At 45.4% G+C, this 25,129-nt stretch overlaps 3 protein-coding genes across 8 annotated transcripts in view; all 3 read right to left on the reverse strand.

Moving 5' to 3' along the window:
* Positions 1-368: 368 nt before the first annotated feature.
* abi3a (ABI family, member 3a) lies at positions 369-13,771 on the reverse strand. 2 transcript variants are annotated; one of them, XM_084924892.1, is made up of 12 exons: positions 13,020-13,769; positions 12,203-12,364; positions 11,930-12,100; positions 8,419-8,595; positions 6,029-6,087; positions 5,875-5,928; positions 5,348-5,631; positions 2,224-2,367; positions 1,650-1,784; positions 1,050-1,151; positions 826-951; positions 369-739 (listed from the first exon to the last, which is right to left on the reverse strand). In XM_084924892.1, the coding sequence occupies exons 2-12, from the start codon at positions 12,332-12,334 to the stop codon at positions 576-578; spliced, it is 1,548 nt and encodes a 515-aa protein (XP_084781018.1). In that variant the 5' UTR covers positions 12,335-12,364; positions 13,020-13,769; the 3' UTR covers positions 369-575. The 2 variants fall into 2 exon arrangements, with proteins under 2 accessions (XP_084781018.1, XP_084781019.1); XM_084924893.1 differs by lacking the exons at positions 1,050-1,151; positions 1,650-1,784 and having other exon boundaries at positions 13,020-13,771.
* Positions 13,772-14,771: 1,000 nt separating this feature from the next.
* dnaaf19 (dynein axonemal assembly factor 19) lies at positions 14,772-15,818 on the reverse strand. Its single transcript, XM_084924900.1, has 3 exons — positions 15,707-15,818; positions 15,212-15,423; positions 14,772-15,037 (listed from the first exon to the last, which is right to left on the reverse strand). Exons 2-3 carry the CDS (start codon positions 15,355-15,357, stop codon positions 14,935-14,937), a joined length of 249 nt encoding a protein of 82 aa, XP_084781026.1. The 5' UTR covers positions 15,358-15,423; positions 15,707-15,818; the 3' UTR covers positions 14,772-14,934.
* Positions 15,819-17,623: 1,805 nt separating this feature from the next.
* LOC146387870 (rho GTPase-activating protein 27-like) overlaps positions 17,624-25,129 on the reverse strand; it is a 44,089-nt gene continuing 36,583 nt past the window's right edge. For all 5 annotated transcript variants that reach the window (XM_084924887.1, XM_084924885.1, XM_084924889.1 and 2 more), the window contains 5 exons: positions 24,962-25,060; positions 23,415-23,492; positions 23,082-23,216; positions 19,996-20,101; positions 17,624-19,698 (listed from right to left, as the gene is read on the reverse strand). In XM_084924887.1, coding sequence (XP_084781013.1) covers positions 19,521-19,698; positions 19,996-20,101; positions 23,082-23,216; positions 23,415-23,492; positions 24,962-25,060 — 596 coding nt within the window. In that variant the 3' untranslated portion in view covers positions 17,624-19,520. The remainder of the gene's footprint in view (positions 19,699-19,995; positions 20,102-23,081; positions 23,217-23,414; positions 23,493-24,961; positions 25,061-25,129) is intronic.

Below are 25,129 nucleotides of genomic sequence, written 5' to 3' on the forward strand. Positions count from 1 at the left end.
CAAATAGCTTTGTTGTTTGTTTGTTGTTTGCAAAACTTGTGCAAAAGTTGTATGTATGCAAGTGTATGTATAACTTGTACATATGTTTCTTGTGTAAGTGTAAATTTATCTGTGGTATTGTGTAAATACTCACACTATTGTGTACTTCAAACACGTGGATGCCAAACTGCCTTTCATCGTTTTTGTAACAATGACAATAAAGAGTTATTCTATTCTATTCTATTCTATCTGAAAGACGAGACAAATCAAACACAGCAAATTAAGTCTGAACGCTGAAGCACCTGAGAAACAAACAGGAAGACAGAGACCAAACAGTAGCAGCGCCCTCTGAAGGACAGAGGACACACTGCAGGGAGGGACACGGCTGCTGCTTTGAGAAAAAAAACTTTATTTCATTAATCACAGGATTTGTACGAGCGCTCAAAGGGTTAATCACTCAGGTGTGGGGAAACCAACCAGAAGCTAAGAACAGAGAAGTCTACCTGATCCGAGGTGTGCAACAAGTTACCCTACATCAACAATCATTCAGTGGATGCTACAGTGGGGCTGTTAAACATGAGGGGGCGGGGCTTCATTTAGCCACATGAGTCGACGTAGTTCTCAGGGAAGTAGCCCTGTCTGCCGTTCAGGACGCCCTGATACCAGCCGTCCTCATGGCGCTGAGTCAGGTAGATGATGTCGCCCTCAGTGAAGGACAGCTCATCGGGCTTCACAGCCTCATAGCTGTACAGCGCCCTCACTGGACACAAAAAGGAATTGCAGTTAGACAAGCCACAGACTGTAGGAATGATGTCATCACAGCAAACTGTGATGTCACCTCAGTACCTTTCTCAATGTAATCTGGAGGGGCGTTGGTGTCGTAATCCACCGGAGGTGGGAGGGGCGGTATGTCATCAAACCTCGCCATATCATCCAATGAGAGCGGAGGAGGTGGGGCTGGGATCTCCAGATCTATGAGGGTGAGGAGGCAGGTGTATATTAATGTTCTAATTCTACAAAAGCACTACCTCTAAGAGTACTGCATGCTGGCAGCAGAGTTCTCGTCTTACCCAGGTGTTCGAGACGAGCAGGTAAGCAGAGCCGAGATGAAGAGGAGGAAAGACGAGGCGGAGCACAGGGGGGAGGATAGGGGGGAGGTGGGGGAATCATGACTGACAGACAGAAAAAAGACGGTCAGTATCCGGGCAATGAAGGCGTGATCGTCTGAGACCACAGGCAGTACCAAAGATGGACGCCGTTACAATGACATCAGCCATCAGTTAGTCAAGTCCTGCTCTGAAGCCTCAAAGGGCGGGTCTGAGTGTGAAACTGCAGCCTCATTGGCTAATGATAAGTAAACTGTAATTTGTTAGCCAGTTCAGTGCCCGAACAGTCGATGACAGAGGTAAAGGAACGGTGTCGCCCCCTGATGGCCATTAAAAACAATGCAGCTATAAGGCGCTTTAGCTACGTCCATCTTTCACACTGTCGCTGATCAGGACCACGACAGATTCCTAATAAAGTTTGGACTGAAATGAATAGTGGGCAAATAAAGGCCTGGAACTCCTGGAACATTATTAAGGAACATTTATGGCCCTGAAAGATATTCAAGAACCCTTTCAAGGACCTCACGACTTCTCAGACCTGTAGCTCCCCAACTTTGTGCTTACGTGATTGGACAGTAGGCAGGAACAGAGAGCGGGTATAGCGGCAGCGAGAGGCGGGGCCTGAGCGGACCCTCAGAGAGAGAGAGCGAGTGGCTGGGGGTGAGTGACGGCGGTGACTCCTCCTGGATGGGAGGGTCACTGCAAAAGAACCACAGAAAAAGAAAAGACTGGAGAAAAACAAAGCAAAGGAAGGCTGACAAAAAGCACCACGGAAGAAGAAAGGGCTACTTAAACTGCACATTTTTGGAATGGAAGTTTTCTGGCGTCTTTTAAAATACCAGATTTGTGAATGATTCGGACTTTCCATGTATCACACAGGAAGTGTGTTCACTGATTTATTCTTCACCTGAACCTTTTCAGAGAATCTTGAGACTTATCAGTGAGTCGAGGAAAGCTGATTTTAGAAAATCAAACTGCACATGCACCAGTGGTTCATTGATCTTTACAGTAAAAGTTGTTGCATATGCATAATATCAGACTTTCAAAGGCTCCAAACTGGGTTAAACTGCACAATTGTTAAATGTTTCAGTCTCTTTATACAGGAAACGCATACACAGTTCAATATTAAAAATGCTACCGTCTATCTCCTGGTCAGGTGGAGGTGGAGGGGGTGGGGCCAGCAGGTCTGCGGTGTCACCGGGCAACGGAGGGAAGCCGTCGTCTTCAGAAAGAGGAAGAGGAGGAGGCAGAGAGGCACAGGGAAAACTGTTCTCTTCCACCACTGAGGACAGGGAGGAAACGTGATGTCATCATGATGTCACACAGTTTGATCAGGGTTACAGTGCGATGTGAATAAGAATGGTTTAACTCAGGGGTCGGCAACCCTGGGCACGCGCGCCACTGCTGGCACACGAAGGGTTAACTGATGGCACGACCATAGCTGGACTGGCCACCGGGCATTTGCTCGGTGGGCCGATGATTTTTTTATTTATTTTTTTGTAACGATATAAACAATGAAAGGTGGTGGATTGGCCAGATGCTGGTCTGTGTGTAAAAATGACTCTCCCCTCTGGTTTTCTTTCTCTCCCTCTCTTTCTTTCATTCTTTCTCCCTGTCCTATCCCCCAGTCATGTCTGTCCCGTTTGTAGCAACCGAAAATAAAATAAATTCATAATTATAATAAAGGTCAATCAAATGGACCAATATGGCAAGGCCATGATGATCCACTTGGTAAAATAAATCCGCTTCGCATCTTTTTTGGCCTTAAGACAACAATTCTGATGGCTAAAGATCCAAACGGGACACAAAAAAAAAAAAAAAAAAAAAAAAAAAGACTCAGTTGTTTGGTGGTGGCTATGGCGGAGCTTCCACAGATTCAGTACCATTAGCAAGTGGTGGAGGCCAGCAGGTGGGTGAGAGAAAGGGGAGGCAAGAGGGGAGGCAAGAGGAGAGACCCGAGGCGGCCGCCGGTCCGAGTGTCAGGTGAACTGAACTTCAGGTAAGAAGTTATGACCTGCAGTCCATCTGGGTCAGATATGAACCAAGTTTAGGTGGAGTTTATTTTTGTTGTGCTGACTTTTTACAGTCAGTTACAATAACTCGTACTGCGTACTAGCTAGCATGATGGAGTTTCTATACAGCTGGGTGGGTGCTGTGATGTTACTGATAGTGAACTTTATTTTATTATAAGGTTTGTTATTAGAGTTGCCAACAGTCCCGTAAAAATGAAATCCTCCCGCATTCAGAGAAAATATTACGTGTTGTTGAGCTGAGAAGGATCACAGTTTGTCCCGGACTTCAGCTAGAATGGAAAAAGACACAAAGCTGGATTTATTCTGTCTTTACTGCACAGCTGCCTCTTCTTCTCTCATTCTCTCCCCTCCCTCTCCTGTTTCTACTTCAATCATGAAACTGATCAATGATCAGCTGATCGGCGCCAGAAAGAGGAAACCAGCGGATGTCGCGCTAAACAACAGCAGCACGTTTAAGCTTGATCAGCTGTTGTTAGAGTTTATTTAATATTAATTTCTAGTATCAGCTGATGTTTGCTGGAGCCACAGCTGTAAAGCTGCTGGTCATGATGTCGGTTTGGATATGTGGTGAGAGGGAAACATGAAGATGAAACCAGGAGATGTCCTTACTGAATCATCAGAGCTGAACAGGTGATGGAGAAACAGGTTTACCTTTTAGGTGACATGGATGAGTTGAAGTTATGAACTGTTTCTGAGAGACAAACAACACCAGGATCCTTTTCTATGTAGCTGACAGCTGGTAACTGTGCAGGGGCGGGTCTAGCAAAGTGTTGCCAGGGGGGCAGGTAGGGTATTAACAGGGAGAGGGGGGCACAAAGAAATACTTTCTTATTCTCATTTAAAATGTCTCGCTGTTATTAAATAATTATCTGAAGCTTACAACCAAAGTTTTTATCTGATGTAAAATGTATAGAAATCATACATATACCAACAAGACTGTACATCACTGTCACAACAGCGTCTGTTTTCATTCAAAGGCTTTATGGCTTTAATACCTGGGGGGCCGGGCTCTAGTCAAAATGCCCGGGCTGATTTTTTGTCCCAGTCCAGCCCTGGGCACGACACGCAGTGAATTAATCTGAGAAGGTGCATCAAAAAATAAATGGCCGGGCCAGCGGTGCACATCGCAAATCAGCTCACAGACACATTAGTTGTGCCGCTTCTTAATGACAGTATCTTAGCTAACAACCCAACTACCAGATTCAACTTGTAATTGGCTAAAAATAACTTAGCCTACTGGTGAGAGGGACGTTGTTAGCTTTCCACATTCCGACACTTCAAAAGCTTCAGCAGCTGTCCGCTCAGCATCAGCACCACGGAGATACACGGATACATCCGTAGACTCGAGACAGAATGCGTTTTTGGGACTTTCAGGTGTTTGGACCAATGTTTTATTTTCTGATCAAACCTGAAATCTTCAATGAGCAGCTGGATTTGTCTCACATTAACTGGCTGAGTTAATGCCAGTTAATGCAACATCGAAGCAGCTGGAATCCACAGCTGTGCGTGTTCATGGAGCTGCATTTTCACCTGCTGGACATCACTACCTGACAAGTTTAACTGTCTTCAGAACATTGCAGAGGCCTTATTGACAGTGTTTGGCTCTACATGTCTGTGTGAGCAGGTTTTCTCTCACATGAGTCCTCAGGTAGCCTCTGAATGCTGGACACTCGGAGACCTGTGTCTCTGAGTGGGAGCCCAGAGATCACATTAACATGTGTGTCTCTGTATTAACAAACATGCCATATTGGCCCAGTTTATTTCTCTTATCATTGTTGTGAGGAGACCATAAATAGCATTTGTATTTTCTGCTGTACAGTTCATTTGCTGTTATGGATAAAAAGTCTTTTTTTGTTTCAAAATAGCTGATAACTATTCGCTGACAGCTGCCAACATCTGTGAACAAATATAATCCTATAAAGTTGTTCTATATAGTGTGGAACTGTTCATAGAGCGTTATTAAATTTATTGCTAATGCAATCATATGGCACACTGACTTCTCAGGAAATTTTAAATGGCACTCGTCATCAGAAAGGTTGCCGACCCCTGGTTTAACTAAACCAACCACACTGATACAGGGTAAAGTAGTCCAGGCTTAACTAATCCAGACATAGCTATGAATGAACCTGCTTATCTGAGATTAACTAAACCAGGATTAACTAATTGTGCATTTCTAACTGATTTGTAGTTGCTATGGCATCATCAAAAAACTTTCTGTTTTGTCTTCACCTGTCTCGAGGCTGAGGGGTGGAGCTGGTGGTGGAGCACTAGCACCTGAAAAGGGTGGAGGAGGGGGAGGAGGAGGGGGGGGTGGGGCTAATATATCTCCCGATGAATCAGGAAGAGGAGGTGGGGGAGGCAAGGCCAAGGCGCCATCTGGAACTGGCATCTCAATGAGAGCAGGAGGAGGAGGTGGGGCATCGTCCAGCAGCGTGGTGATGATGTCAGCCTCAGGCGGTGCCTGCCAGGTGGTGGGGATGGTGGGTGGAGCTACAGGTTTCCCAAAGCTGGAGCTGAAAAACAAACTTTTCAACATTAAAGCTGATAAATGAAGTTCAAATTGGAGTTGCTGTTTGATACTGTGTTTGTCCCATCAGTGGGTTTGACTTTAACCTCGGGCAGCAGCAGACAGGTTTCAGCCCTGAGCTCTAACTGAAGGCTCTGTGATGCTGCAGTCAGAGCTCAGAGCTAAACTGAGGTCTTGACCCTAAAACCAGACCTAAAGCTGCAGAGGATTAAAGGTGTCTGGTTATTACCCGCCAGCAGGGGGCACCACGGGGCACTGGACTGCCTCTGGAGCTTTGTTGGGCCTGAAACACACAGACACACGAAAGCTCAGCTTCCTGTTGAGCATGCTGATGTGAAAGCAGAAGGAGCTCTGAATAGAAACACAGTAGAACTAAAGTAAACCTGATGGAGGCGCCGTGTTTGCGGATCGTTCCGGTTTTGTCCGACTGTTTCCCAGAGACCTGCAGGGAGGGGGGACACACAGAGACCAATGTGAGCATCAATGGAGCCTCTCAGGCCGCTGCAGCACTAATTAGTCTCTCTGAACATTTTCCCACGCTCAACAAAGATGCCGGGCTCCCAGAGTGTGTGCGTGCGTGTGTGTGTGCACATGTGAGTGGGGACCGGGGTGGAGGGGGCATCACCGCACTGTGAGGACAGTTTGGAATGGGGGGGGGAGTTGTTTTGTCTGGGTGAATGAAACATTTGTGGATTCATGGTCAGGGGGCTGAGAAGGTGCTGTGTGCATGTGGGTCCTCACAAAGACAGCACAGCAAATGTGTGTGTGTGTGTGTGTGCGCCTGTGTGTGGTTAATGTGTTAAAGTTATTTTAGAAGCTCTTCTTCTTCTTCTTCTGCTGTTGCTGCTGTTTTGTGACCTGAGCAGAGCTTCGTGTGTCGCACAGAGAAGGCGACAGCAGACAGGAAGTGTGCGGCGCTCGCTGCAGCTGATGTGAGAAACTCTCACCCTCTTTCTGTTGTTTTTTTACTCTCAAGATAAAAATGTGTTTGACAAAAAGCTGAGAGTCGGGCTGAGGCGGGCAGCAGAGCTCGTGCACATGCTGTTGCAGTGCTTTGTGTTAATACGGTCCTCCTTCATGTGATGTTTATGTGTGTGCAGCACAGCAACATTAAAAATCTCCACAAATGTGACAGTTGGTGTCGTAAGCCCCGCCTCTGTTCAAAGATGGTCGCTCACAGTGGACATAAATGGCTTCTTTCACTCTTTCAAACCATCTGTCCTCTCTGTCCAAAATGTGAACATTGGCATCCTCCAAAGAGTGTCCTTTGACCTTTAGATGCAGATGAACTGCTGAGTCTTGTCCTGTGGAGGTGGCTCTTCTATGTTGTGCCATGCGCTTGTGAAGTGGCTGTTTGGTCTCTCCAATGTAGAGGTCTGGGCATTCCTCGCTGCACTGTACAGCAAACACCACGTTGTTAAGTTTGTGTTTTGGAGTTTTGTCTTTCGGGTGAACCAGTTTTTGTCTGAGTGTGTTGCTGGGTCTGAAGTACACCGGGATGTCGTGCTTGGAGAAAACCCTCCTGAGTTTCTCTGATACACCGGCTACATAGGGGATGACAATGTTGTTGCGTCTGTCCTTCTTATCCTCCCTCGCTGGTGTCTGATCTTCTTTTCTGTGCCTCTTTGCTGACTTTATAAAGTTATAAAGCTGAACAGCTTACACGTGGTGTTTGCTGCACAGTGCAGCGAGGAATGCCCAGACCTCTACATCGGAGAGACCAAACAGCCACTTCACAGGCGCATGGCACAACACAGAAGAGCCACCTCCACAGGACAAGACTCAGCAGTCCATCTGCATCTAAAGGTCAAAGGTCACTCTTTCGAGGATGCCAATGTTCACATTTTGGACAGAGAGGACAGATGGTTTGAAAGAGTGAAAGAAGCATCTATGTCCACTGTGAGCGACCATCTTTGAACAGAGGCGGGGCTTACAACACCAACTGTCTGCCATCTATAATCCAGTTTTGAGATCCTTCCCAGACGCCTTAACACCCACTCACATCCTGGGCCATCTGACCTCAGGAAATCACATGATAGGGTGGGGCCAGGTTTCACGATGAGTTCACCTGAAACCCTGGCTGATTGTGACCCACACCTGCTTTCACACCTTGGCTCATGTGATTAGGTAGAGGATCATCAGGGGGTCCTTTTGTCCCTCTGTGGGGCGAAACTCCCACTGGGTTTAAATCTGAGAGGTGAAACGTCTTCAAGCAACTTAAACAAGTCCAGACGCTTTTCTTTCCAAGCTACTTAGACTACGATGACCTGGATGACTGAGAACCTTCACAGACATCTCGGCTGTTATGGATTTGTGCTACGAGTCTCATCTTTTCCCAAACAGAAACAGAGGATGTTACAGATGAAACTAAACCTGCACGAGAACGCTGCAGCCTACAGAGGTGACCCAACATCTGAAGGAGGAAGTCTCACTGCACAGTCATTTCTGCTTCTGTGGTTCAGACACTTCCTGCTAGCATCGCGAAAGCAGCACACAGAGCAGAGCGTCACTTCTGCTTTCCCGTGTCTGATTTCACACCAGCTGCTGCAGAGCCTCCCTCTCATGTCTTCAGAGCTTCAAAGGCCACAAAGGCCTGAAATACTCAAACACTGTACCGAGAGCTCCACCTCCCACACCTGCCACACCTGTCACTGTGCACAAGCTCACATCACCTGACCAAAGAGCAGCTCTGCTGGATTTTAGCATGTGGATAAAACAGAGCAAAGCCTGGAGGTCATCTGCTGATGTCACAGGTTGTGTTTGTGTGTGTTACCTTCATGCCGTGGCCCAGACTGTCCAGCTGCTGGTAGTTGATTGGCTTGCGGCTGTATGATGGGCGTGGCTGCATGCTGGTGGGAGGGAGGATCTTGTGGCTGCGTGGGACTCGTCTCACCACCGTGAACACGCCAATCTCCCTCCTGAAAACCTTCTCCTTGTGCATGTCCACGGTCTGAGGGCAAAGGTCAGAGGTTAATGGACCCGCGTTTGGACCAGGTCAGTGCGCGCAAGTCCAACATGGTGGCTCCATTTAAATCTAATGCGCTGCAGAAACCATGAGTTTCAGTGAACGTGACGGCATCATAGACAAACACAGGGAGAAACAGGTGACCTCTGACCTTTGAAGAGGTTGTAATCATACGTCATACTGCTCATACGTCTCTGATGCACTGAGTCTGTAATGTGAAACACAGCTTTGTGTTGATGCTAGCTTAAAACAGGTGTGGTGCTGCTGGAGGACAGCGACCAATCACCTTCAGTCTGTTAGAACCTCCCACTCTGTTACACTTACTGCATTACACTGTTTATATGCACTCCACATTTCCTACTTCTTTTTCAAATTCAAAGCTTCTAACATTTCACGGGTGACACCCGCCCGTCCACCCATCTCTACATCCACCCATCGTTTCTAAATGTGAATAATTCAGCCTACTGTGGTATATAATTAATGCTATCTGGTCGTTCAGTCTGACGTCACTAGCCGTGTCTGGGCCTAAACTCTGCTGCAGGTCCATCTGCAGCTACCCTTTGAAGCAGCGCTCCTCTAAAACAGCAATAAGGATCATTATTAGGTTATTAGCTTTTTGTCCAGCATTATTATGACTAATAGCCACAACCCCCGAGCCCTTTTTAATACTTTTAACTCTGTGATAAACCCTCGCACTATCACTTATAGGGACGCCTCCCCTGCTCTTTGTGATAAATTCTTAAAGTATTTCTCTGAAAAAGTCTCAGCTCTAAGGGCTTCTCATCCATCTCATCCATCATCAGTTTTAGACCCAGTTCCAGCCTCTGAATGCTTGACTGTCTTTCAACAGTTTGAGCCAGTTTCTTATTCTGCTTTAAAAGACATAATTGATCATCTCAAAATCTCCGGTTCCCCGCACGATATTCTTCCTTCTCGTTTCTTTAAGGAAGCCTTACATGTTATTGGTCCTTGTATCTTATCTCTGCTGAATGCATCATTGTCATCAGGTTGTGTACCGTCTGTCTTTAAGCATGCTGTTGTGCAACCTATTATGAAAAAGAAAAATCTTGACCCTAATGGTCTCACTAACTACAGGCCGATCTCCAAACTCCCTTTTATTTCCAAAATATTGGAAAAGGTAGTTCTAAAACAACTTCAGGCCTTTTTAGATGCAAATGGTATTAATGAAAAGTTTCAGTCTGGTTTGAAACCTCGCCCCAGCACAGAGACGGCCTTACTTAGAGTTTTTAATGATCTTCTTTTAACTGTTGACTCTGGCTATTCTGTGGTTTTAGTTTTACTTGACTTGACTGCTGCTTTTGACACGGTTAACCACAACATTCTTCTATCAAGACTGGAACATGTTGTTGGTCTCAAAGGTACGGTTTTAACTTGGTTTAAATCCTACCTCTCAGAGAGGTCGTTCTCTGTTGCTATGGGGCAACACTCCTCGGCTTCTGTCCCTATTTACTGTGGTGTGCCTCAGGGGTCCGTGCTCGGTCCTGCTCTTTTCTCTTTGTACATGTTGCTGTTGGGATTAATTTTTAGTAAATACAACATCTCCTTTCACTGTTATGCCGATGATATCCAGATTTATTTACCTTTGAAATCCGATGTGACTGCTTCTTTGCAACCTCTGTTCAACTGTTTGCATGAAGTTAAAATTTGGTTATCACATAATTTTCTTACATTGAACGAGTATAAGACCGAAATCATAGTCTTTGGTAGTCACACTCTGCCCTAGGCCCTCTCGCTAGCCATCTCTCGCTCACTGTAAGAAACCTCGGAGTGTTCCTGGATGGCTCTTTTAAACTCGAGAAACAGGTGTCCACTGTGGTAAAAAACAGCTTTTACCAGTTGCGTCAGATTTCCAAAGCAAAGCCGTTCCTTCCTTTAAAGGACCTTGAAAAGCTTATTCACGCATTTATTACATCCAGATTGGACTACTGTAACTGCCTCTACTCGGGCCTCCAACACTCCTCTCTTTGCCGGCTCCAGTTAATTCAAAATGCAGCTGCGCGTCTTTTAACAGGTACGAGAATCCATGAACACATAACTCCAATTTTAGCCAAATTACATTGGCTCCCTGTTAAATATCGTATAGATTTTAAAATTCTTTTGTTCACTTTTAATATTTTGAATAATTTAGTGCCCAGTTATCTTTCTGATTTACTCCATTCATACAATCCCAACAGGGCACTTAGATCGTCCAACCATAGGCTCCTAGCACAACCTAGGACTCGAATGAAGTCGAGAGGCGACCGGGCCTTTGCATCCGTGGCACCCAGACTCTGGAATAACCTCCCCGTTCATATTCGCACTGCCGAGTTGATCCAGTCTTTTAAATCACGTCTTAAAACTTATTTTTTTACTTTGGCTTTTGATTCTGTCTAGTTGGCTGTTTTAGCTTGTTGCGTTGTTACCTATTGTTTGTTGTCCTCTTTTATTGTTTGTTTTAACTGTCTCATGTTTTTATTGACTGTGAAGCACTATGGTCAACACTGTTGTTTTAATATGTGCTATATAAATAAATTTTGATTTGATTTGATTTGATTTACATTATTATGTAAATAACAATAACTTAAAGCAAAAATTGGGAAACGTGAAGTCCGAAGTCTTTATATTAAGGCCATCAGTCAAACAATACTGTTGGTCTGGGTCTAAACAGAGCGCGTTGTGTGTGACGTCTTCTTTTGCGCATGCGGCCGCTTTGAGCGTTCACACTAGAGCGCGTTTGCTGTCGCATTTTATTTGTAGTGTGAACGAGCAGACAAAAAAATCGGATTTGATCAAAAAATCGGAATTGAGCATTAAGACCTGCAGAGTGAACGCAGCCTTTGTTCCAAAATAGAAAACCAAACTCTCTGTTTGAAAAAAAAAAAAACAGCCCCTCCTCCCTGCAGCGCCCCCTGCGGCGTAGACTTTGTGTTTTCTGCCTAAGGTGAAAACCACAGCACTGCGAGGGTCAAAGGTCAGGAGCTTCAGACTCTAATCAGGACCTTTACATCATGCTTACACTCTTATCCTGAAAGGAAAACAGGATCTCTCATTTCAGGGGTCTTGAACTCCAGGCCTCGAGGGCCGGTGTCCTGCAGGTTTTAGATCTCACCCTGGGTCGACACACCTGAATCAAATGATTGGTTCATTACCAGGCCTCTGGAGAGCTTTATACATGTGAGGTCATTTAGCCGTTTAAATCAGCTGTGATGGATCAAGGACACATCTAAAACCTGCAGGACACCGGCCCTCAAGGCCTGGAGTTCAAGACCCCTGTCTTATTTTAACCATCAATCAGCACCGTGGACTGGGTGGGGCCTACCTGACCAATCAGGTTGATAGACGACTCCATGTGGCGAAGCTGATTGGTCTGGGCATCAAGTAGACTCAGGACGCTACTGGCCAGAGTGCTTATCTGGTAAGCGACGCTGGCCAGCGATTGGGTGGTGAACTTTTTTGTTTCTTCCAATGCCTTCACACTGCCCTCACCAGCCTGATAGAGACACATCATGGTTAGCCTAACTTGGCACAAGGGCTGGAGGCAAAGGGAAACTGTTAGCCTAGCTTAGAACAAAGACTAGCTCCTGATTAGTACCTGTATGTAGTTGTTGTAGCAGTAGTCGGCCACATTGAGCAGATTGTCGTAGTTTTCCCTCAGAGCTTTTCTGGCATTAGGAGCTTCTTCCAGGATCTTCATCACATCCTCGTTTAAGTTCTGATCCTTCATGATTCCAAGCTCAGCTTCTACAAACTAATCCTTAAGAGCAGCACAAACATGCAGAAGAAACCAGAGAGCAATAAGAACCAACCAGAACCAGGGATCAAACAAAGGGACTAAACTGGGCCATTTCAATGAGAGATAGTCAGAAAATTGCTGTTAGAGTAGAGTCCAATAGAAAAGTGCTGTTAATCAGAGTAGAGTGCAATAGAAACATGCTGTAAGCAAGAGTAAATGGACTGATTCTTATACAGCGCTTTTCTGCTCTCCTGGAGTACTGAAAGCGTTGTATACAACATGCCTCATTCACCCATTCATATAAGCACTTCTAACCTCAAGTGCAATCTCACCAACATTTACAGTCACGCACCGTGGGCCAACTTGGGGTTACTATCTAGCCCAAGGATATTTAGCATGCAGACTGGGAAAGCCAAGGATTGAACCACCAGCGTTCCGATCAGTAGCTGCTCTGCTCGACCATCTGAGCCAAACAGCGTGCTGTTAATCAGAGTGCAGTGGAAAAACGTCTTTCCTTTGACGTGCTGTGACTGTAGGTGTGAGGGACAGTCACTCTAAAACATAAATCAGTTTGAGTCTGATGAAGGCACGCTGATCAATATATTAGAATATTGATCTGAATAACACACAGAAAGCAGCAGATTTATATCTCACAACCATAGAGGAAGAACCGTACCTGAAGAAAAGTGTAGAAAGTCACCAGCAGCCGTCTGATGAGCCGGAGCTGTGATGAAGCCTCCTCCCATGTGATTCTGTGAAACTTCACTGTGCAGCTCCAACTTTCATGTTTGCTGCAGCGCTGAGCACACAGAGATCCTGTGTGACAGCGCGAGGGCTCACTCCTCTGCTGTACCGGGCCACCAACAACAGCCGTCACCCGGACCGGCCCCACTTCAGTCTCCACATATGAGTGAGAGGCAGCACTCCTGCGCCCATCTGCACCTCTGTGTGCAGACCTGCTCAGTATAAACCACTTCCTGTTTCACATCAGCGTGAGGACACAAGTTACAATTTAGGAAAAACTAAGCTGGGCAAGATGTTTCAAAAGCTACGAAACAAAGTGAAAGGAAAGTATTAATAACAGTAACAGACTGTAGCAGGGTTATCAGAGTGCATTAGAAAAAACGATCCACAGTAAAGAAGATCAGACACCAACTATGGAGAAACAAAACATCATCGTGATCACTGACTGAGGTTTATCAGAGACACTCAGGGGAGTCTTCTCCAAGCACGACATGCCAGTGTACTTCAGACCCAGCAACACACAAAGACACAAACTGGTTCATCACAAAGACAAACTCAACAACGTAGCTGTGCAGAGCAGCGAGGAGTGCTCAGACTACACTGGAGACACCAAACAGCCACAACATAGAAGAGCCACCTCCACAGGACAAGACTCAGCTGTACATCTGCATCTAAAGGTCAAAGGTCACTCTTTGAGGATGCCAATGTTCACCTGTTGGACAGAGAGGACAGATGGTCTGAAAGAGGAGTGAAGGAAGCATCTATGTCTACTGTGAGCGACCATCTTTGGACACCAACTGTCTGCCATCTATAATCCAGTTTGAGACCCTTCACAGACACCTTAACACCCACTCACATCTTCTACTGACCTCTACTGAGGTCAGTGAGTCATGACCCACTGTTGATCATTTGCTTTTGGAACTGAAGAAGGTTGTCAGATACATAATTTCCTTTGGGATTATCAAAGTGTCCTGATTGTGAAGAAATGTCTGCACAAGCTTAAAGATGTCCAGTCGCGTTTCTTCCAAGCTCCTTAGGTCACCGCGACCTGGATGACTGAGAGCCTTCACAGACAGAACATAAGCTGATATCACAGAGTCTGCTGTATTTATAGTGACTTACTTTTCATTTTTCACTTCCTGTAATAAAAACTCATCTTTCACAGTTGGTCACATGTGAGCGGTTTCGCTCTGTCACGCTTGTTAGTGCTCAGCCTTCATCCAGAGATGCCAAAGCTGAGCGGTGGGCCTGGAGCGCCCCCTGCTGCTCAGTGTGAGAATCTGAAATCAGAGGAGTGAGGACAGAAGAAACACAGAACTGCACACCTGTCCACACCTGATCTGCTGCTGTTACGCTCTCAGGGTGGGACTACCTGCACGACTACCTGATGACCTCTGACCTCAGTGTTGGGTCAGTAAATGGTAAATGGTCTGTATTTGTATAGCGCTTTACTAGTCCTAAGGACCCCAAAGCGCTTTACACAACCAGTCATCCACCCATTCACACACACATTCACACACTGGTGATGGCAGCTACATGTAGCCACAGCCACCCTGGGGCGCACTGACAGAGGCGAGGCTGCCGGACACTGGCGCCACCGGGCCGTTGGGTCAGTACAGTGAAAGACGTCCACAGCTCACAGGTGAGTGGACAGGTGTAGGAGTCAGTGATGCTGGGAGAATGGTTCACGTTCTTCAGGTTTATTAGAAATGATGAATTGTTACATCTGATCTCTTTTCCTGTTTACAGCTTTCATCATGTGTCACATGTTCTGACATCACAGCAGGACTATAAAAGACTCTGTGGGCTACAGCGTGACGGTCCACGCTGGTCCAGGTGAGCGGACATCACTTGTTGCTCGGGGCGACGGGGTTCCAGGGCTGTTTCCGCAGTGCGCCGTCTTTATCTTTCTTCTCCAGAGGCTTCATGTGGCAGGCCAGGACCAGGTCTCTGAGGGACATATAAACCACACCCAGCTGTGAGAAAAACCTTTAAAGCATCACTGACCAGGGCCCTGCTGGACTCAGCAGGCCTCGCCAACCAAAGCTCAAAATCTCCTGGAACTCATCCAAAGACCCTGGAAATGCTTTGAAAGAGGTCCAGGCCTCTCCAGGAGCCGCCTACCTGAACTGGTCGTAGGACGCTCTCTGGCAGACGGCTCTCAGCTTGGCGTCGTTCTCACGCTGATGTCGCCGCTCAGACTCGACTGCCACCTGCAGCTCTCTCTCCAATGCAGAGAAGTCGATGATGTCACACTGTGACATCGCCATCTCCTGATGATGTCACACAGCTTCTTGACTTCCTGTAAGCCACGGATTGAACTTCCTGTTTAAGTACTGAGATCATCAGAAAGGCAGAAAAATAAAAGTGAGCCTAAGATCACTTCTGATGGAATTCTAATAAGAAAGCAGATAGGTCACATAAAGCCCCTCCTCCCTCTGCTGCAGCTCACACCACGGTGCAAACAGCGGTGACATCACAACGTGACATCACATCCGCTACACCGATCTAACAGCATACACGGTTATTGGTCACGTGACCTCACAGCTGCTAACTAAAGCAGCTTTGATCCAGCGGAAGTTGTCCTGAACGCAGCTCGAGTCTGACGTCAGTGCTCACCTGTAACAGCCTGAATCCTCTCTGTGTTCACCTAAGCTCAGGCGCTCCCTCCGTGAACTCTCTCGTCTCTGGTCGAAAACAAACCGTTTCCATGACGACGCGCCGCTCGCGTCTTCTTCTCCTCTTCTCTGAGCGATGTCAGCTCGCTGCCGCCGCCTGTGGCCGCTGGTGGAACTGCAGGGCTGGGATCCGCCTGTACAAAACAGAACAGAATAGCGCGCCACACCATCTGTGCTGGAATAAAATATAAATATTAAACAGGAGAAATATTTTAAAAGACATGATGATTGTGATCCGGACGAATCCGGACAGGATCAGGATCACCGTGATCCCTACACAGTGACTTATGCACAAACTCCAACGTAAACCAAACAGGAAGCCATAACGAAGCCTCCACTGTTTCTACACTTTCTACTTCGGTAATATTAGCTGATAAGGTAATATTTCTATACAACATCTCATAGGTTTATGTATTTTATATGTCATACATAGTGTATATGTAGGACACAATCATAAAGAAATGAAACATGCAGTCAACTGAGCCTTGTGGCACAATTCATTGTAAGAAGTTACGAACTAAGAATGTTAAAGGCGATCACATTAGACAAGATGAAGGTGTTCGGGTTGCAGGTCGAGCTCAGTGCAGTGAACAGGAAGAGAAATGCTGGTGTTTGCTTATTCTGCAGCTTCTCTCGTCTCTGGTTTTTGTGGTGGTGCAGTTTTTATTTCAGGCAGTATGTTATGAGGAAGGAGCTGATGAAGTATTCCATTAATCACAGTTAACATCACACCTGAAATATTTCATTAAGAATCTTTTATTGTGTGTGAAGTTTGGCGCCCCCTGCAGCCCAGATAAATCCACTGCACCTGGATCAGAACGATAGCATAGAATAACTTTATTTTCCATATCGATGGAAATTTGTTTCCAGTTCATCAACGGATCAATCGAGTCACTTCATATCAACCCATATTTACACATGTATGTACATATGTACATATACAAAACTTCAGCGCAACAATACACATCCCAGCATTTCGTTATTCAGCACACTGACTGATGTTGGCACAAAGAACCTTTTTACTAGCTAGAGTCGTCCTAACGCTGTCCTGAGCAGAGATGGACAGTAACAGCTCTGCAGGTGGCCAAGTATGTGCTGGAGAAGGTGGGGAGGCACGACCTGGTTGAGAGTCTGGAATGCATGAGCAACAACACAGGTAAACGCACAGCACAGGACCAGCTCAGCTCTTCCTGGCCTGATTTAATCTGATAATTTAAATCTGAAAGTTGTTTGTTTTCAGAGAGTTTTCCACTGCAGGAAGCAGGAAGTCTTTTATATCCTGGGTGGGATGTTATTGGGTCAGCACTTTAAGCTGATGCCTTCTTAACGAAGACTGAGATCTGAATGAGATGACTCCTTCCTTAAATTGTTCTTATGAAGTAAAACAGGTCAAAGATTTGATATCCACCTTTGTTGTTGATGCACTAACATGAACAAACATTTGTACTCAAGAATTTTTTAGTGAATATTTTCCTGAAATGTAAAATCTGCTGCAGACTGATCAGGATTCACAGCTCAGGTGTTTTGTGTCGTTTCTGTAAGCGCTCAGAGAAAAAGAAGAAGAAGAACCTGTTCACATATTTCTGAAGCACAAGAATGAAGCAGCTGCTGATCATGATGTGAAAGCTTCTGACGAGCTTTATTTTACACCCTCAGGTCCAATGCAGCTGGACAATCCACATCACCGTCTCAGGTGAAACCGCAGAAGATGAGCATCGTCCGACGAGCAGCTGGTACCATGGTAACAGTTTACCATGATCACATCTCCCAAATAACACAAAGAGGCGATACAGCATGTATGACTGCTACACACAGTTTCACAACAAAGGATCTGAAAACCTGAGATTTCTAACTGCTGTTGTCTTTTATTCGTGTTTATTCAGCGGCCGTTAGCCAATGAAATCACATTATGCAAATAAACTGGGACAGCGGCTACTGAATACGGACAACACAATGCGAACAAAGTTACTAACAGGCAGCTAGCTGGGCTAATGCAACTTGCTGATGGAAGCTTTGCTAGCTTGCACTGTGATTGGTCATTTTTGTTATGACAGTCACAGCAACGATGGCCTCCAAATGCCAGGAACGCCAGTAACCAAGCGTGGAGCAGCACATCTGTGAGTCCTCCCACCAAAGCTTCAGCTCTTTGTTGACCTTTGATGATTCACACTTTGGCTTGTCGAGGCTTTAGCAGCCATCCTTATTGGATGACATTACGGTTGCAGGTTATATTTCTGTCTGGGGTTGTGGTTTTAGTCCTTTGGTGAATTTGTGTTAAATAAAGAGTTTGATGTGTTTGATTTCTGGGTGTGTTGAAGAGAAGCAGACCCAGCAGGACACCGTCATACACGACAGTTTATTTCAAACTAAAGTCAGGAAAATGCCCTCTTGTACAGAAAGGAATATCTTCCCTAACAAAGTAACTTAGTTCTGCATCTGTAGTGCATAGAAACTCACTACTATAAAAACATACATAACTATTTACAACAGTAAGAACTGTCCTGTAAAATCCATCCCTGGCCTGTGGCCTGGTCATGTAGTTTTAAATCAGTGTTCAGTGGAGCCTCCCTTCACTCAGATCTACAGTTTAACAGTCGATAAAGCTTCTGTCTCTCGTTCGGAGTCGAGCGTTTCACATACGTTTTCTATAATGTTCCATCTGCTGATGAAGCTCCATATTTATGATCATCACATCATAAAGTCTAGAGTTTGATCCAGTGTTTAATACGTTGCATGTTTTATTTAACTTAAACATACTCATGGTATCAACACTGATGTAGAAAATTATTTTGCCGTGTGAATCTGTGTTTCCCAGCATCAGTGAATGCAGTGCAGACTGATGGCTGCTCTGGTAGATATACCTGAACAGGTGGATGGAGATTCTCAGGATCAGAATCACATGTGCAGCTCGTCTCCACAGTCTGCCATGGAGCCTCTGTACACCCTCTTTGGATTGGTATGACTTTCTGGTTCACAGAAAGTCATACCAAGTCATACCTTGAAGGTAAATTTCCAGTCATCTGCAGAGGAGGGTCTGAAAATTTAAAAATACTTGGAAGGATCGTGTCTGTACAGTGAAGAAGCACAGGATCCTGAGACGGTGCCATTCAATCAGGATACTGTTTGTTCTGCTGTTTTTTAGCTCATTTAAGGCGTGATGCTGAGATATACTCAACATTTACATTTTATATATATGAAATTTATAAAAAGGGTTTTTGGGTCCAGACAACACAGCCAGCAGGTCCCGGTTCAAAGTTTAACATCCACAGAGTTAAAAACCAAAACAAAAAGGCAATAGAAGATGAGTTCAGAGTTCCACGAGTTTCTCAAAGGGTCCTGAACCAGTCTGGTTTACTGTGAGGCATTCAGAGGTTTAACAGGACATTCACCACTTTGGTGTTTTGTCTTGAAGGAGAAGCAAACATGCTGGTTTCAAACCTGTCCTGGAGGTTTACCCAGGATCAGTTCCTGTGTTTCGGTCCAGAGAGCTACAAGTCTGGCAAAAGATGTCGTTGTCACATGTTTGATGGTTTTAAGGTGCCAATAAAACGTCAGGTTGGGTCTGCTCCTTTTAAAGAGGAGTGAAGAGGTTTCAGAACCAACCCTTGGTATCAGGTGGTCCTCTCAGATTCCCACATTTGGCTCCTGGGTCAGAGAGGAGGGGGTGTGTAGGTCCAATGTCCTCGAGGGTGTTGGAAGACTCGTGTCCTCTGAGGGTTCTCGCAGGACGCAGAGTAAATTCCAGGAGTTTCCTTTTAGCTCTCTGAGAAAACAGTCGGGAACTCGTTGAGCAAGAGCTCCACAATCTGGCTCTGGAACACCATGTGAATCGTCATATTTGCCGACTCAGTCTCGGGGCGAAGCAGTGTGGGTCCGAACACGATGGCGATACTCTGAACCGACATCCTGTTAGAGTCCTTGTGTTCGATCACCCTGGAGAGGCACAGACAGATACACGTTGTTTCCAAAGCAGACCTAATCACCTTCATGCTCTGCTGCTTCGTTTCTACTTGCAGATTAATTTTATTTTAGCTGACTGATTATTTGGGAGTTGCAGATCTATTTCACCATTGCCATGATCCAGTGCATTCCACACCTTTGCCCAGTGTGTAACTGGGACTGTTAGGGGTTATCTGACAGAGAGCAGGCTGGCCGAGTTAGCAGTGTTTTGGGCACTGCTCACTCTGCTGTCTGTCTGCACTGGTTCATAAAGCCTCGGAGCAAACTCACTTTCGCAGGTGTCTGAACAGCAGCTCCATGGTGTTGTGGTTCGGTAGAGGAAGAGTCTGCACCAGATCCTTCATGTAGGACACCCTCAGGCTGTAGTCTGGGACTTCTGCAAACACACACACAGCTAAGGTTCTGTACTACAACAGTTTAGAAGCATGATGACACTTTTTGGTGTATCGCTCATCACAAACGTGTGCTGGGATTATTGCGATCTAGTTACTTTGTGTTTCTCTGTGGTCACCGTGACACCAGGAGACCTGACTGGAAGAGTCGACTCCTCGGTCAACCTCTGCACATTTACAACTTATCAGATGTAGTAGTGCAGAAGAATTATGGAAGGAGCAATTCATCGGAAGGACTGTAGATTTTGACCAGTAAATTGAGTAATCTGATATTCTTGCAAAAGAGTTTATCAACGCAATTACCCCAGAGAGATTGGATTGTGAGTTTTGGAGAAAAAGTAACACATCATAAGATAAGATAACCTTTATTAGTCCCACACGAGGGAAATTTGTTTTGCCACAGCAGGAAGTGGGCAGTGCAAAAGTTATATTGCAAAAATTAGAATACAACGCGAATAATATACTGTACACCACTGTACAGAAAAGATAAAGGCTGATTTTATGTTCCACGTTCTTGCATTTTATGCCCTTAATTACTGAATTCTGTCTAATTGCTGCTGCTAGTGGTTCGATAAAAATTGCAAACAGTGAAGGGGAGAGTGGGCATCCCTGCCTGGTGCCCCTCAGGAGACAGAAGCTGGAGGATGTTTGGTCATTTGTTCTGACACAAGCTGTTGGGGAATTATATAATATTTTTAACCAGTTAATGAAAGAGGATCCAAAACCAAATTTGTGTAAAGTTGCAAATAGAAATTTCCAGTTAACTCTGTCAAAGCTTTTTCTGCATCTAAAGAAAATATTGTAGTTTCAAGGTTTTTACTGTATGAGTAGTCTATCAAATTAAGTAATCTACGTGTATTTGTTGATGAGTGCCTACCTTTTATGAAACCAGTTTGGTCAGGATGAATTAAGAGGGGGGTTATTTTCTCCAGTCTCTTTGAGAGAGCTTTGCAGATTATTTTAAGGTCTACATTTATAAGGGATATTGGACGATAGCTTGAGGGATATACAGGGTCTTTGCCTGGTTTTAGCAGGAGATTAATGTTTGCAGAATTCATATTTGATGGAAGTCTTTTCTTTGATTTCCAACAACGTTCTGTAGAAAACTGGTGCCAGAATCGTCCAGAACTCTTTGTAGAATTCTGCAGGAAAGCCGTCTGGACCTGGAGCCTTATTATTGGGCATGTGGAGCCTTATTATTGGGCATGTTCTATGGGAAGCAGGGAAAGCTGCTTCCCATAGAACAGAAGCTGATGTTCCGGGAGCGTCATTATAGTCTAAATATAGAGTCCATTCTTTTTTAAAATATTTAATAAAGTCTTCATCTTTAAGCAATGCTGTTTTAAATCTCCAGATGTGTTCAGCTGTTCGAGTTTGCAAATATTTAATGCAGGCTAATATTATTGGTGCTGGAAAGCCAAGAGTTTGCATAAAAACGTAAGTGAACATGAGAAAATTGTTAATGATAATTTAAGAATGCTGTCTGCTTCATTCAAAGGAATATGAGCTTCAGCACAACAGGCTGTAAGAGTAAGAAAAGTTTACTAACTGGAGTCAGAACATTGTCTCCAGTTCTCTTCAGTTTGTGTCCTGTCATGTTAAATGACTGTGTGGGTAATGTTCTTCAATCATTACTTAGAGTTTGTGCTGTTATGGAGCCCAGTGTGATATTTTGTTTAACCCTAAAAAGAGTTATTGTGATTGCTATAACTACAGAGGATCTTTTTATTTAGCAGACCTGGAGTGGTGAGATCCTTGGGACATATCTAGAAAAGTGATCTTGGCGATGATGACGATGATGTGATGCGCAGTGCTGTAAGTTGTGTCGGTTCTTAACTTGATGTTAAAGTGGCCCTTTTTCCAGCCTGCTGTACGTCCGGCTACGCTTGTGGTGTCGTTACAGTAAAATCATGATGTAAAAACTGCAGGATTGTCAGGATGCATGTAGAGATGGAGATCTGCAAGTAATGTCCCAAGTTTTCCTGCTTCACTGAAGAACTGTGTGTGTGCAAATGTATGTGCCGTTCCAATGAGTCTAGAAAGAGTGAGAGCTCGGACGGTTACAAGACACGAGGTATACTTTTACAAACACTGGAACGAGTGACTGTGAGACTTTCTTCCAATGGACTAATTCTGTCTGAAATAAACTCAGCGTGTTAAGCTGGGCAGACACTCTGCGATTTTCGGCCCATTTAGAGCCGATTTTTCAGTCGCGCGACCGTTTTGGTGATCGGCCCGAGTTTCGCATTAATCGTGTCGTAATGGCGTAGCATACGTGGGGCAACGAGAAGCGATTAACACCTCACGACCGGCTCGGTCCAATCAGCAATCGTTTGGTCGCAAGAAAATCAAACCTGTTTGAAATCCTGTCGCCCGTCGTGAGGGCGTCACCGCAGCCTCTCGCACTGCGCGCTCAAACGCAGAAATGAAAGTGAAAAGCAGCACAGCAGTGCAGCGTGTGACACAAGCGACAGACGCACAACTTTGACGAGCTCATCCGAGCCTTTTCGATGTGGCCTCACAAAATTATCAACAACCGTGAAAATAGTTGGATTTACATTGTTGCTCAATCACAGCTGCCTGATGTTTGATGTTCGATGATCGATGTGAGTCTGTGTGAGTGAAAGACAGAGCGAGCGACAGATTTTGTGTTATAAGCTTCATGTTATTGACGCACAGTTTGAGCACTCAGGTCGCATCAGAGCATCGGGCCGTATAGTGTGAGACCTGCATCGTGACCTACTAACTTCTCACCCCTGCGAGTCAATCGTGCAGTTTGAGCAGGAGCTGAATAACGCGACTGAAAAAAAAGTGTATGCCCAGCTTTACCCTCCTTCAGTTAAAAGCTGGGTTGAAGACATAAGATAAAAACATGAGTAGACCAGGGCTAGTGCAGGTCTGGTACAGTGTGTATGACATTTGCTGTGTATTAACATGTATGTGTCAAACACCGTGTGTACTGACGGATGGCGGCGATGAACTTTTCGAAGACGCTGAAGGGAAACAGCGGCTCTGGAAGCTCCCGCAGGAAAAGCTTGAGAGCGCCGGTGATCACGTGAATCTCCTCCCACTGTCCGTCCTCCAGGTCCAAGTGCTCCTCTGCAGAAACAGAGGACAGCTTCAGTCTTCTGAAACCAAACTTTAGATCAAACAGACTTTGGGTTCAGATTCATCTGTTAGACCCGAACAGCTTCGTGTTGCCGCCGCAGGTCTGAACGATCCATCAGACCGTTTGAATCCAGGGAGAAATCACGTGACCGTTACAGTTGACCATGAACTGTGTCAGCGACGCATTACCGTGGTCGGCTTTGTGTCGCAGTTTCTGGATCACGGCCAGGTTTCCGCTCACTCTGTAGATCCCGTCCACGTCCAGACCTGAACACAGCGAGTGAAGCCAGTTAGCAGACAAACACCTCTGTCCAGTTCATCAGTCGCTGGGTTATACCTTTAAGAATTGTTTCATTTCCACCTTAGACAAAAACAATGTCTGAATTCTGTCGCACAACACGTCACCATAAATCCCTGTTTCAGTGCTGTACGGCTGCAACATCATATTAGATTCAGTACGACTACAAATCCAAGCTAATGAGCGAAATTGACCCATGTCTGTGTGACAGAGTTCCACCTTCAACCATTAAATCACAACACGATGTGAGCCTTAACACACACACACACACACAAACACACGTTTTGATGTGCCTTGATGCATGCTCAATCATCCAGGTAAGTCAATCCCAAATAGGGATGGGTGCCGGTATCCGGTGCCATGATGGCACCGGTTCTGACATAAACGGTAGTAACCAGACCGAAAAGCAGCGCACATTTCGGTGCTTTATTTTCCTGAGATGTCACACACTTTGGATTCCAGCCAATCATTTTACCTTTGCAAGCGTAGTAGGCGGGTCCAGGTACAGAAGCGGTCAAAAGTCTGGCTGTACTTCACAGCAAAAGATGCAAACTCAGCAGCCTGCAACAAGTGCTTTAAGGTGATACTGTGATACTGTCAAAGGAGGTAACACCTCGAATCTGACGAAACACCTGGCGACGCATAGCGTTTTGTTAAAAGCCGAGAAATGCGCCGTATTTGATAGCTTGCTGCGAGACCTCACACCGAGCACATCTACTGCGGGTGTGGTGCCTGTTATCGGACCCGGAGTTAGCAACATCCCCCAAAAACCCGACGAGGAGAGTCCTGGCCCCTAGCCCTGCCAGTGTAGCAGAAATGATGAGGATGATGATGCAGCAGCAGCCGTTCTTCTCTGCGTGAGTAGCTTAATGTTGTTCGTGTGTAATTTACGTTGAGTAGGCTAACCACGTTATTACATTAATGCATGTAAGGTGAACTAGCAAACATCATCATAGCTACATGCGGCTGTCTTCTTGTTTGATGGCAGATGCTCCCTTCACCCTGGCCAAAAAGGCTAAAATGACCAAAGAAAAAGTGGAAAACAGCTAAACATGAGAGGTTTTTGGACAAAGTTTGTGTTTTTTCCATTGTTTAAGCACTGCTTCCAGCCAAGAGTGACACCATATATGCCCTATAGCTGCAGAAAAGGCTAACATTGTTATCTATTTACAAAAAAACAGCTGAACATGAGAGGTTTTTGGACCAAGTTTGTGTTCTTCATTCTTTAAGCACCGGTTCGAGCACCGTTTCAAAAGTACCGGTTTGGTACTGGTATCGGATAAAACCTAAACGATACCCATCCCTAATCCCAAAAGGTTCATTGTTCATCTGAATGTTTCTCACACTGAAAACGTTACGTCCAGATGAACAATTAACCTTTGGGATGTTTTGTTGTGCGTTTCCTGTAGCGCGTGGGTAACATGTGTGCCTCCGTCACCTCTGCGCTCCACTGTCCTGATGCACTTCTCCACAAACTTGGGGATGGTGCTGTGTTCTCGGTGGCACAGAGTGTCCAGGTGGCAGCCAAAGACGTTGTCTGGAAGACATTTCCAGTCTGATCAACAAGCTGCATGTTTCTGTGTCATCAGGCTTAGCATCATTTTAC

This window comes from Perissodus microlepis, chromosome 4, assembly GCF_051167445.1.
Source record: "Perissodus microlepis isolate ML-2025 ecotype Zambia chromosome 4, ASM5116744v1, whole genome shotgun sequence".
NCBI classification, from domain to species: Eukaryota; Metazoa; Chordata; class Actinopteri; order Cichliformes; family Cichlidae; genus Perissodus; species Perissodus microlepis.

Excerpts from the sequence above, each read along its gene's own strand:
- abi3a (XM_084924892.1), bottom strand. The coding sequence starts at position 12,334 with ATGAAGGATCAGAACTTAAACGAGGATGTGATGAAGATCCTGGAAGAA. Across the intron at positions 12,101-12,202 it reads GCTACAACAACTACATACAG|GCTGGTGAGGGCAGTGTGAA; the intron begins GTACTAATCAGG and ends TGTCTCTATCAG. Across the intron at positions 5,632-5,874 it reads GTGGTGCCCCCTGCTGGCGG|CTCCAGCTTTGGGAAACCTG; the intron begins GTAATAACCAGA and ends TTTGTTTTTCAG.
- dnaaf19 (XM_084924900.1), bottom strand. The coding sequence starts at position 15,357 with ATGGCGATGTCACAGTGTGACATCATCGACTTCTCTGCATTGGAGAGA. Across the intron at positions 15,038-15,211 it reads GCGTCCTACGACCAGTTCAG|AGACCTGGTCCTGGCCTGCC; the intron begins GTAGGCGGCTCC and ends TATGTCCCTCAG.